The sequence below is a fragment of the Hydra vulgaris genome, chromosome 01 (assembly GCF_038396675.1).
Source record: "Hydra vulgaris chromosome 01, alternate assembly HydraT2T_AEP".
NCBI lineage: Eukaryota > Metazoa > Cnidaria > Hydrozoa > Anthoathecata > Hydridae > Hydra > Hydra vulgaris.
Genome location: NC_088920.1, coordinates 10,715,001 through 10,729,641, shown reverse-complemented (window position 1 = coordinate 10,729,641; position 14,641 = coordinate 10,715,001). Strand labels below are relative to the sequence as shown.

General features: G+C 27.6%; 1 protein-coding gene across 1 annotated transcript in view; it reads left to right on the top strand.

Annotated features, from left to right (window-relative positions):
* Positions 1 to 14,641, top strand: part of LOC136075100 (uncharacterized) — a 140,211-nt gene that overhangs the window by 17,572 nt on the left and 107,998 nt on the right. The window contains exon 2 of the mRNA XM_065787365.1: positions 12,670 to 12,968. Coding sequence (XP_065643437.1) covers positions 12,869 to 12,968 — 100 coding nt within the window. The 5' untranslated portion in view covers positions 12,670 to 12,868. The remainder of the gene's footprint in view (positions 1 to 12,669; positions 12,969 to 14,641) is intronic.

Sequence of the window (14,641 nt, the reverse complement as noted above, 5' to 3'; positions counted from 1 at the left end):
ATTTTAAATCAGTAACACCCATTCTGTCTAGATAGTCTTTTGCTAGAAGACGTATATCCAAATTATCCAAATTTAACTTTCAATTTGTCAGGATGCTAATAACTTGTAGAACCTTTTCTTCGTTATGGGAGTGCAATCTGATCTACCCTCCAAAGTTTTTCATATGTCTAAGTTTACTCTTGTTGTGTAGAATATCATATGGTATACCATATAACTCGGATGCCTCAAAAATTGGTATTCTGTTAGTTACAAGACATTTTGCATGGCTTCTAGTGAATACAATGCATGGGATTGATTACCTGGTTTACGTTTATAAGTCCTTATGAATTCTTCTGAAATTCTTCTAGAGATATTTTTTGACTTGATGTTTTTTTTAACTAGAAATTGTTTGAAACGGGTTCACCTAAAACGCAGAAATTGGAAAATGGAAATGGAAACTAGTTCGGACTTAAATATATATATATATTTTTTTAATAATTTGACCCCTAACCGTGACTGCATGCCAAAATTAAACCCTCAGTCGATGTAACAGCACTCCGTTGCGATTCAGGCCCTTTTTTAGTCAATGTAGCAGCACTCCGTTGCGAGTCAGAGCTTAAAATACTCAATAACACTAAAACTAAATTCCACGGAAAGTTTTTACGTTTTAGGTAAACCTGAGGCTTAGCCATAGAATTTTTTCGCGCCGTTTTCTGCGTTTTGGTTTCCATTTTCATTTTCCATTTTCTGCGTTTTAGGGAAACCCGTTTGAAACATTAAATAATCACAAAACGATTGAAATATCAAATATTAATAATTATTCGAAAAAGTGAAAAACAAAATTGTTTTGAATTTTCTACAAATGTAATTGGGAGAAACCAAAAATGAGTGGTTTATTACAGTGGTATTATAACTGGAATATGCCACTTGAACATCTAAGTATAGATTTTTAGAAAAACATTTATTCCAAAACCTTTTTTTTTTTTTTTTTTTTTTTTTTATAATTTGCCTCCCCAAGGCCGAGAAGGCCACTACAGATAAAGAGGCTACTTGTGGTTATAACCCTCTCTCAACTCTTTAACTCCGAAACACGAACCTTGACGAACAAGGCCGCTGCGCGGAGAAACAAGTTGAGCGCGGTACTACCAGGGACGTGGACCTATGCGACATTTTATACATTAGTGACACTAATTAGTGTCACGAAGGTGAAAAATGTTGTAATAGTGAAACATTATTAAAAGAATTCTTTATAGGTGTTTATTTTTATTTTTTTCAAATATGGGGATTATTATTATTATAATTTCATTTATTTTTGTAGTTTTTCAAAAGAAACTTATTTTCATGTCTACATTTGGATATCAATTCTAATTTTTAATTTAATAAACATTCTTGATTGTGTATTTAATTATTTCAAATTTTTCTTGCAGGCATAATATACATCTTTTAGAAATATTATTATAAGCGGGTGCTGTTTAAAGTAGTGCTGAGCATTATTTTGACCAATCCGGATTACGGATTACAATTATTTAACCCGAATTTCGGATCAATCCGTTTTATCCGGATTCACGAATCTAATCCGTCGATTCGGATTTCGGATTCAATCCGTTGATTCGGATTTCGAATCCAATCTGGCTTGATTGCTTTTGAGATAATCAGCTATTTTTTATTATTATCAAGTATCAACCTAAATAATTCGAATTACGATCTCAGATCTATTGACAATCGACTAAGACCCCTAATAGCAATTACACCAGGGTTTTCGAGTTTTTCACAATTTATTATTAGATACCCACCTATGAGGTAGGAACTAGGAATTAGAAAGTAGCAAGTAGGTATAAACTATTAGGTATTGGGTAATCTCTTGTCTCTAGTAGTGTAGTCTCTTACGGATGTCAGGAACTGAATAAAAGGTTTGATACTTACTTCTAAGCAGAGTACTTACCTACATCTAATATCATACTTCAGTATCTTTTAAAAAAATCGGGGAAAATGGGAATTTTTACGCAGAAACAGTTTTCGACAAAATTGATTTTGATTTTTTTATATGGTTGTAACTCAATGTAAATACTTTATATTTTCACCAAATGTTTATACTAGTGTTGAGTTTTTTAAATTTTATCTTGAACTTTTCCAAGTATTTTTTTTTTTGAATAAACCGGATTTATATCATATATCGGATTTGGTATTTTAATCCGGATTAAACTTATTGTTACTTTTGTTTCAATCCGGATCGATCCGGATCGGTAATCCGGATATGGATTGATCCGGATTTTGTGCTCAGCACTAGTTTAAAGAATAGACCAATTTAATATATAATCATCAATATTTCTATCTTTTAATTGCCATATGTATTTTGACATCATAGTTTCTTTTAAATATTTTTTGATTTTAAAGGATTGCTTATGATAAGCAAAACGTTTTTTCCATTAGTACGTTTTATACATTAGTAAAAAAAAAACAGATATTAAAATGTTTTATTATGATTTTCAATTTTTTTTTCTCTGTGCGTATATTCAACACGCCAGATTGTCGCAACCATTCTTCCATAAAACTGTGGAGTTGTGTATCTTTGGCATCCGCATGCTGACTCCTGACTGCCTTTAAATGAATAAAACTGTACTTAAAAATTTAAAATTGAAATACCTTTTCATATAACACGAGTTACAAAATTTCTTAAAACATACTGAATAGCTGAACAAACATTTTTGAATTAAGTACAAAAGTTGCACTTCTTAGAAGTGCCTTTAATATTATAGTTTGGTGCAACATCTTTTGTGATAAGTTTGTTCATCACCTCTTATATACTTTTTATGCGTGGTTGCAACAAGCACGAACTAAAACTGTCACCTGTATTAAGAATTACTCACAATAATTAACTTTAGAATATTCATTGTAACCAGTGGATGATCTATGAGGGCAGGTATCTCCCTTCACTAAATTATTTTAAATATCAGAATAGCAAGCAAAGCAAAAAATTTTGAAAATATTAAGTCAATTTTGGTTAAACACTATGGTCAACAAAGTAGTAACAAAGCATGTGATATAAATAAGTAACGATGTATGCGATACTTAATTCAGGGTTGCCAATATAATTTAAAAATATTTTCCCTGTGTAAAAAGCGTTTTTTCCTGAGTTTAGCATTTTAAATTTCCTAAATTTTCCATATTCTTTCCAGTTTATCTACTAGAATATTACTATCCTTATTTAAACAAAAATATTTACTTACGAGAGACTAAAAGTTTTTCACCAACAGATACATCTTGCAAATTTATTGTTAGAGTATTAGTATATTTATTATTAGTATTGACAAGCTATTCTTACAAAAAAAAATATTGTTTAGAAATTAAAACAAAAAAAAAATATTTCCTGGGTTTCCTCAGAATTTTATAAAAATTTAAAAAATCCTTAAGTTTTCCAAAATTCAGGTTTTCCTGAATTTTGGAAAACTTAAGGATTTTTTAAATGAATTCATGCTATTTCCATGTATTTCAGGTCTTCAAAGGTTAATCAGCAACCCTGTAACTGTATGTGTGTATACATTAATTGTATGTCTATACATGCAATTGTATGTATACATTATTGTTTGTATATGTGTGTGTAAACGACTTAACTTAAACATGCTTTCCTACTAATATTTTATATTTTTTGTTATAAACTGAGCAAACAACTAATCAAACTGAGCCAACAACTGGTCAAAATTACTATTTAAATCTACTATACGCTATTACTAAAATTATCAAATACAGTAAACTCCCAATAACTCGAACCTCCAAGAGACCAAGAAATTTGTTCGAGTTATTGGGAGTATAATATATATATGGGTTAAACGGTGGTTCAAAATTAGTTCAAGTTACTGAATGTTCTAGTTATCAAGGGTTCGAAATATTATTAAAATGTACAATGAAACAGCTAACTAATGATGAATAAATTTAAATATTGGTAACATTACATACCAGCTCCAAATATAAATTTTTATCTTCTAATTCAGTTTCCAACTTCACCAAATCTTTAACATTTTCAATAGTAACAAAGACTAACTTATTAACAATATCTTCTCCTGCATATTGTACTCCAAATAACTTTTGCATCAGATCTTTTTGACTTTGCTACACCTCCATTAATTCTTTTGTTATATTTTTTAGGATTTTTGTTAAATTTTTCTTGAAAACTAAAAATAAGACATTTTTAAGTAATAAAAGTTGATTTAAGTTTAATATTTAAAATTACAAATATCATTTACTTACTAGTAAGTAAATAATATTTGTATTTTATTAAATATAGTTGAATAAAAAACTTGTGTTAATAACAACTTCAAATAAGGTTTTCTGTTTGTTTTATAAGATTTATTTATTTTTATAACTTCTATATTTAAGTTGCTTTAATTATTATTATTTATTTATTTTGTGTTTTTTAATTTTACTTTTTATGTTTTAATATGTTTTAAATTTTGTGTTTTATAGGTTTTTCACTCCATTAACTAATTTGTAACTATTTGAGTGAGACCTAACCTATTAATGTAAACTTGTGTGTGTTTAAATCTATAATATGGTTGAATAATAATAAGTTTATAGTTGTTTATCAAATTGTTAACAATAAAAGTTAGAAAACATTATAGATGACAAACATCCCATCTTGTGATGAAACAGAAGTATTATTAACCTCATAACTAATCACAGATTTACCACTACATATATAAAGAATAAAACATATATAAAGAATAAAACTGTATCATTACTTGTAAAATGCTGCTGGGTATTGGATTTAATCAACGATACTTGAGACTGACATTTTGGTTCAATCTCCAAATCAACTTTATGCTTTGTTTTGTCATCGAAGTCTGATTAGAAAGCACTTTAAGTGAAAAAAAAAAATCAAATTATTATAAGAAAAAATGAAAACTTTCTGCACCTTAAAAATCCGAAACATCTTTTCTAACATACCTGATATACTTTGTTTTAAATAGGTATTATTTGTTATAAATACTTAGTTAGCATTAAAAATAATACACACAGATTCTTCTAAACTTGTGTTTAGTGTTTCTAAGTGTGTTATTTGTCATGCTCTTAAAAATATATTGTGTATATATAAAAAAATATATTTGTGTATATATAAAGTTATATATACACAAACAGTACAAACAACAGTAAACTGTTAACAGTTTACTAATAAAAAAATTGTAACTATTTAATAAATACAATAATTATAAATTTGAATTCGTTATAAAAAGAAAAATCAAATTAAAAAGTGTATTAGCCAGTGGCAGATCCAGGTCATTTTCCTTGAGGAGGGAGGAGGCAGAGGTTGTCCAACCAAAAAATTGAAAAAAAAACTCTCTGTTTTTTAAGCTAAAACCACTATTCCATTTGATCATTTGCAATGTTTAAAAGATACTTAAAAAAAGTTATTTAAATAACTTTATTTTGCAAAAGATTCTAATTTTGAAACATAATTTTTTTACATTTTTATACATTTTTTTAATTTTATCAATAATATATTGAAGTTTGAAAGTTCTTGAGGGGGAGGAGGTAATGAATGTAACCCCCTTTTTGATTTTCTATACTTAAACTAAATAAATAAAAAAACTGACATATTAAATTCTAAAATCTTAAGTTTACTAAAAGATCTTTCACCTACTGCAACGGACTTTGACATTGTGTGAAAGATGCGCAAATGTATGCGTATCGACAGGAAAATTGGTTGTAAGCGTTTGGAATATGTTTGATTTAAAAGATTGAGAGAGTTGCCTCTTTTAAACAAAGAAGATGCTTTCAACCGGTCAAAGTGACAAATTTCCTCAACTAGATCATCTTCTTTAACGTCATTTGAATAGAATTTCGCAAATTGACGAGCTTTGTCATCTTGTGAAGAAGGGTCTTAAGACTAAAGCCAGATAAAGGAAAACTGAGAAGAAACCTTTTTCACCACATTAAACCTTGATTGAATTTGTAGAGTTATGTGATCCAATGCCACGTTGAAAGTATTTACTTCAAAAATCTTTTTTGTATCGTCGAGGTAGTGGGCTGTATTTGATGGTTTCTCGTGGAATTTTTCACTCTTCTTGTGCGTTTCACTTTAAATTCTGTATCAAAGCCTAGGTTTCCAGCCACTAGCTTTGTTTCAGTCAAAACACAATTCCACGACGAACAAATGTGACCTAGGTCATCTAAAAGTTGTTGAATGAGGATGACAACTTCTTCATTGGTGATTGACTCCAACTGGAGACATCGACTAACACCATCAATATTTTGCAGTGTCATCGACTAACACCATCAATATTTTGCAGTGTTTTGCATGATCAGGAGAACTACTGATTCAAATGATTTAAAATATTTTCCAAACGATTTCGCTTGATTTAGCATGACCGCAGTTAGGTCAATTGATTAACGGTTCTATCCAAAGCAGCAATGAATTCTCGTGGTTTTTTTACTGAAGGTTTTACAGCTGCAATGTGGGCTGACCATCTAGTATCTGTGAGCTTGTGAAATGATAAAGTAGTTTCTTCAAGAAGAATTTTCCATTTTGCTGGGCTGCAACTAAAAAAAACGTAAAGGGCTTGGATATTGCCAAAAAACGTTTTGATCTCAGCGCAAGACTCAGCATGGAATGTATAAAGCAAGGAATGTATATAGCAAACGGATTTTTTTCCAGTATATGAGCTTGGGCTCCATTATAGATTCCAGCCATATTAGAACAATTGTCGTATCCTTGGCCTTAATTTTCGTAAATTGAGATTCACTTTCCCTAAAATATTGCAAATTAAATAAGCAATATCCGCACCTTTCTTTTTCTCCATATCTTCAACGCAGAGAAATTGTTCTTTAACTTCCCAAATCATCTTACCCGAGTTGAATGGCACAAATTGAAGAATAAAAATGATTTATTCGGTGTGAGATACATCTGGGGTCCCAATAATTATCGTAAAATATACGGCATCTTTTACTTCTTTCTGCTTCTTGAACTAATAAAGCGTATTCACCAATGAATTCGTTTTGTGATAGCCAGAAAAGGTTGTGAGTTTGCATTCTGGTTCCTTTATTTTGATGACGAGCGATTGTTTCAAGATGGTTCTTTAATGTTTTGTTGTGACGAGAAATATGTTTAAGGCAACGTAAAAGGTTCCCTTTCTCGTTCTTCTCCATCGACAAATATTGCCCTAAAACAATAAGTTCTACGTTAGTTAAATGTATATCATAGAAGTTCTGTAATAATAAAGAATTTAATCTTCAATATTTAGAGTTCGGGCCTAGAATATTTACCTATAAATCTAAAATACAACAAAGAATTTCACGCCATCTAGCTACTTCCTTTCCTAGTTGCCTATCGGAACTCTGAACCAATTCCGTGCTGATTGACAAGAGCTATGTGCAAAGTCTTCCAATTGAGATAAAGATTTTAATAAACTGGGTTGCTATGATGACTTTTGATACGATCATTCAATTTTCTCCAGTCATTTCTTATTCCTTTATTCGAGCGAAGAAGAAGAGGTCGATTCCCATTGTATCCGGAATTTTCACATTCAAATAAAGAACACGGAAAACAAAGTAGAGAATTAGACGATGGGCCCCATTACAAATAATCTCTTTAAACTTTTTCTCCATTAGACAATGCAATTAAAAGAATTTCTTTTGGGAAGGCCGTGTTATTAGACGCATCTCGTGGGAAATCATCAGGTAAAATTGACGGACCCTTTTTGATTGATTCTTCTTTTTCTTTTTGATCAAAAATAAATGGCCAGAGTGCTGGATCATTTTTAACGCCTGAATTTAAAAAAATGAATTAAAAATTATTATTTAATTAATTATTTAACTATTTTGAATTATTTTTTGTGTAAAAGCCTTTATTTTCTTCGGGTTTCAATTCATCATTAAAACTGTCGTCTGTTTCATTTTCCACTGAAGCAAGAGAATGTAGATCAAAGATATTCTCAACGCAATCATCATTATCATAATACGATTATTCTATTTTTTGTTCTGATTTGTTTAATTCGGCCGACTTGAAAAATGATTAATTATTATTTGTAAACTGCTTCGAAAAGAATATATATATATATATATATATATATATATATATATATATATATATATATATATATATATATATATATATATATATATATATATACATATACATATATGTATATATATGTATATATATATATATATATATATATATACATATATGTATATATATGTATATATATATATATATATTTTAAGGAGAAAAACAATGTATTTTTTTACTTGATGATTGCTAAACGCATGAAACTTTTAGTAGTAAAAATCATGTAGTTATTTTTATTTAATCTCCTTTAAAAATCAATTAATATATATATATAAATATATATATACCTGTATATTTCTACTAACTCACCTTCAAATCAGTATTTTGATTAGTAGCTTTGTAAAACCAACGCAGTTCTTGGAGCATTTGTTTATTATTTTCACATTCTTTTGCCCTTTTAGAAGCCAATGCTCTATTTTGGGCACCAGAAAATTTTTTACCTTTTAAGTGCTTCAAAAACTCCTACTTACCTAGTTTTTTTCCAAATATTAGTTCTTTGGAATTTGGTGCCTTCATTTTGTTTTCCTGATTTACATAATTTGCAATCTTTTAAGTCATCTGCCAATCGTTATCTTGCTCTTTAAACTTCATCCTTTCTCTGATCCAGTAACTTCCAACTCTAATAGTTGTTGTTGATTAATAATATTGCTTATAATACTCTAACAGTGGTTGCTTGCAGCCTTGTTGGAAGCGAAGATGTTGAACAAAAAAAAATTTACTTCAAATATAATTAAGACCAAATGTGTAAAAGTAATAATCAAAATTATAGATTTGTTAAATTGTCAATAAGGTCACAGTGGAGTAGAGGAATAAGTATATAGCCTCTTTTATCACAAGTTTTCATGATGGCTTTGTGTAGCAATGCATTCTGTTCCAATTCAATTTACTTGTAATTTGACAAAGTTGTTAAGTAGTAAATTTGAATGACTGAACTTGGTAAAGGACTTTCAAAAAAATTTGCTAGTTTCGAAAATTTAAACAATTTACAAAAACATTTTTTTTCTACAAATATCTCAACAACTACAAAACCTATTGTGCTGATATAATAAACTCTATTTCTAAAATTTGTATTAAAGATCACTGATTTTTTTGTTGGTAATAGATGTATTACTTTACTTTGTTCATCAAGGATTTTGACTACTTGAGCAAATGTCCCACTCTGAATTTTTCTTTTAATTTTGTCAAGGTAATTTTCAAAAGGAAATGCAGATATTTTATTCAATGATACTTTGTGATTTACTACATCATTAGCTAAATGAATAATAATGTGTACATTATAAGATGCAAACAATGGTCCATAAAAAACAATTGTTTCTGTTGTAAACCATTTTTACAAATTCTTACAGTAAGAAACCATTGAGTTATCTTTAACCGTTATCTCAGATATAAGAATGTGCAATGCAACTGATAAAGTCAATAAAAGTTTATACTCATCATGTGATATTTTGCCTTTCATAACTACAATTCTAGCATATAATAAAAAAAAGCGAAATTCAGTTGCTATAAATTAGCAAATTCATCCAAACTTCTAGGTCAACCTTGAATGTCTGTTGGTGTGCATTTTCTTATTTCGAGCAACTGCATGGAAACTCTGCTGTGTACAGAGGAACCTATTTTGTTAATATAAATCTTCATAAGTTTCTTTATTAAACCTAGACAAACTAAATGCATTTAGTCAGGTACAAATCCAGTCACCAACGGAATTTCAAGTTTAGATAATAGTGATTTACCAATTTGGTGCTCTGAATAAAAATTTTCTTTAAACTTTTTATCACCTTGTATTAAAGATTTAGTACCTAACAATCTTTTTATACATATAAAAAATGATCAGGCTGGTGCATAGCATACAAATGCCTTAATTATCACCTTTAGGCCTTCATACCCATTTATAAAATAGAATTTTAACTCTGTGACAAATTTTTTGAGGTATTCTCCAAGAACTGTAAGTTTTCATTCAACATAACATAAAGTAATTGCATATGGACCTTTTTGATTTATAGTGCACAAAATTTTATCAATCTTGTAATACACATAAAAAATCAGTTGCATACGTAGTATATATGTATATATGTGTTAGATATATACCTTGTTAATAATATTATTACTTTCTTATGGATTTGTATTAAAAGTTAAGTTACATTTATTTATTTCTTTTTTCAAATTTAAAAAAATTCCTTATAGTTGTTTAATTTGATTATTGTCGTTTTTAGCTTTTATTCTTCCTGAAGTATTAAATTAAGATTGTGGTTTAAGCAGTGAATTGATAGGAATTTTGGGTTTTCTTGCAGTATTTTAGTAGCAAAACTAGAAATTTTACCATGCAGGGTAGAAGCACCATTATATGTTTGTCCCCTAAGACTACTCATTGAAAAATTAGATCTAGTTATAATATCTTTTATTATTTTAGTTATGGTTTCAGCATCAGTCTTTTCACATTCATACATACCTATAAAATCTTCATGTACTTGATCTGACAACAATCTAACTGTTAAAAGTAAACTGTTTCACTTTAAAATGCTTGTCAAAATCTGTCGGGCAATTTTTCCAATCATTAAACCCATCATAAGTAAATGCATGCTCACAACACTTTGATGTTACAAGTTTGTAATGTACTGCATAACATCAAACAAAACAAAAGGATTTTTTCTTACTTTGACATAGATAAAGCCATTGTCTTTGGGTGCACCAGTCTTGATTGAAATATCTCACCCGATTTCCGTATAGACGTGCAGTATCTTTCTTGCTTATCTGCATTTTCGGAACAACGTTTACAGTTTTTGTAATATTGCAGCAGTTAAAAGTACATGGTGAGTTGTCTTTTTCTGATATGATACCTCTAGACATAATGAAACCTAATAGAATTTTATTTGTAATTAAAATTGTATCATTACTCATAATTGGTCGCGAGTCATTCTTCTTACATTTTTCTGAACTAATAACTAAAAAAAAGGGGAAATAACGGTAACGTATTTCCTTAATTGCAATGTAATCATGATTTATGAAAAAATATTTTTTAATTTTTAATTACTGATCTAGTAATGATATAACATCTATACCTGTTTCATCTTTAAAACTACTTAAGTTCCAGCGCCGTTTTGCAACCGTTTCGCAGAAAGTATCATTCCCAACAACATCATTAGACCTAAGATCAGACACAACAACAGGTTTGTTTTTCAAACTCATGTCGCATTCTGGTTTGAAATAATTATAATTAAAGTTTTAATGAATAGTTAAAATTCTTCTTTGAAAACAATTTAAACAAAATATTTTGTTTTACTAACTAAATTGTACGAACAATTATGTTAGAGAGTGAGAAAAAGAGAGTTTCAAAAGAATTAACGTTCGTTAAGATTTTGTAAAAAAACTCAATATAAGTTTAAAACAATTACTTTGAAAGAAATCGACAACAGATTTCTGTTTATTTTGCTGATTTTTGCTTTCTGCTAACTTTTAAATTTTAGAATATTTGCGATTTTTGCCTTGATTTAAACAAGGACGTATAAATCTATCTAGACAAGGATTTTTAACGCATTCTAACAAATCTGAGGCGCCGTGAGTAAAAAAAAACCTGCAAGCTATAATTTTTAACGTCATTTTTCTTAATAACTTTAAAAAATAAAACGACAATTTTCCGCTATTTTCGCTTTTCTAAGTACTTTTACTTTTTTTTAAGTGCTATTATTAAATTTAACTTTTTGTTAAAATTAATGTATTTTAGTTATTCAGAAAAAGCTCATTTGTTTTAAAATGTCAAAATTGACCCGTGAGCAATAAGAACTTAAAACTTCAAAAATCATATTTTTGTTAAAAAGTGATACGCAGTTTGCAAGAATGAAAACCGTAAAGTGAAACGATTTTTCAACTTGTTGTACGTAATATGTATGTATTGTAGGTTATTTTTACGCAAAATCAAGTATTAATATTCTCAAGTTTAAAATAGTTAACAGCAATTCTCAATTATGTTGCAATTGTTATTTGTAACAATGAATAGCGCCGATATACATTTGTATATATATATATATACATTTGTATATATATGTATATATATGTATATATATATATATATATATATATATATATATATATATATATATATATATATATATACATATATATATATACATATATATTTATATATATATATATATATATATATATATATATCTATATATATATATGTATATATATATATATATATATATATATATATATATATATATATATATATATATATATATATATATATTTATATATATATATATATATATATATATATATATATATATATATATATATATATATATATATTTAAACAACTTTAAAAAGTATTCTACACAACAGAGTGCTCAAAGTTCTTAACAGAACAGAGCAATTATATTAGTAGAAAATCACTTAACAAAAATTTTTTTCCATTTAACACTGTGTTTCATCAACAAAGATTCATCAGAAATCTGATTTTCTACTAATATATATATATATATATATATATATATATATATATATATATATATATATATATATATATATATATATATATATATATATATATATATATATATATATATATATATATATATATATATATATAAGCATCCTGGTAATTTATTAAGTTTAGTATTTTTTTGTAGAAACATCTTAATGGGTCAACTTTTTACATATTTTAAGAAAGATCAAAGGACTATTCATTGCAAAGAGACCAAATAATTATTGAGTTGGAGTAGTTAGGAAAACTCTTAGAAGTTGGTTATTTATTTAAGAAACTCATTTAGATATTACTGCTCAAGGTAATAACAACACTGGTGCAAAAGTGTATTTAATTTTAACTAAATGGATGCAAATAGTGACAATCCAACACTTGAGGAGACACAGATAGCTCTAAGGAACAAGAAGAGAGTGGATCTATATAGAATAAAAGATGAACTCATAAGTAATTATTTTTAATGATTTTAGTATAGAAGAGTTTTGAATTTTTTAATAAAATGAGTAATTTCTTCTAATTGAATTTTTTTGAATATCTTTTTTTACTTAATATTAGTTTTTGTATTTTTTAGTTCATATGTAGCAACTTGAACAAAATTGAGAAATTAAACTTAAATTCAATGTGTTTATACTTTTTATTTCCTCATAAAATATCAGTAAATAAATACCAAAAAGATATATAAGTTCAAATAATTTCTTTTTTTTACTAATTATGACAAGAAGTAAGTATAAAATTAAAAGGTTGGCAGCAGATAACAAAGGTGGAACGTGGTCTTCCACCTTTGTTATCTGCTGCCAACTTCCCCGTAGAACGATATTTGGAACATAGTCTTGATACGGTCCATTTTTTCACGCGATATTTATCACAAATACTTTTTTCTGACATTCCTCTTATGAATTCGCCAATAATTTTCTTTCTTAGTTCCAATCCAAGACTGTCGGGAGCCATTTTTGCACTTGAAGTCATAAAAATAATAAAAATAAATAATCACATGTCAATTTACATCGACATACTATATAAGACACATGTAAATCGACATGAATTACATGTCGATTTATATAATAAAATGAACGTGTGTGAACCTGTTCTGGAAGATTCTAGATGCTTCTTTTCGATGCTTCTGGAAGCTTCTGGATCCATCTATATGCTTCTGAATATTTCTGAATACTTCTGGATGCTACTGGATGCTTCCAGATGCTTCTTCTGGAAACTTTTGGACACTTCTGCATGCTTCTGGAAACTTCTGGAAACTTCTGGATACTTTCTTTAAATATTAAAAAACTTCTGTGACGTTGACACGGACCAGATGTAAGAAAATGAAACAAACCAAAAAAGTTGCACTTGTTTTGTCCGCTGAAAAATGGCACTTGTCAACGAAATTCTGCCTGTGTGCTGTCACCTGTTAGATGATTGCTCATGTCATGGCATGCTATGACTCCAGACTCCTGAACTGCTTGCTGTGATAGTATGGCTTGTTTCGTTTTTAAGACATGTAAAATTAGGAACACTTTTTAGCACTGTTCGATGTTGGTTGCGAATGTTTTGTCTAATACTGTATTTATATATATATATATATATATATATATATATATATATATATATAATATATGTTTATATTTATATATATATATATATATATATATATATATATATATATATATATATATATATATTTAAACAACTTTAAAAAGTATTCTACACAACAGAGTGCTCAAAGTTCTTAAAAGAACAGAGCAATTATATTAGTAAAAAATCAATTAACAAAAAATTTTTTCCATTTATCACTGTGTTTCATCAACAAAGATTCATCAGAAATCTGATTTTCTGCTAATATATATATATATATATATATATATATATACATATATATATATACATATATATAAACATATATATATATATATATATATATATATATATATATATATATATTTATATTTATATATATACATACATCTATAAATACATATATATATATATATATATATATATATATATATATATATATATATATATATATATATATATATATATATATATATATATATATATATATATATACAGGGGTATGCAAAAAAAAAGCTAAACTCAATTTTTTAATAAAAAACCAACAAAAATTG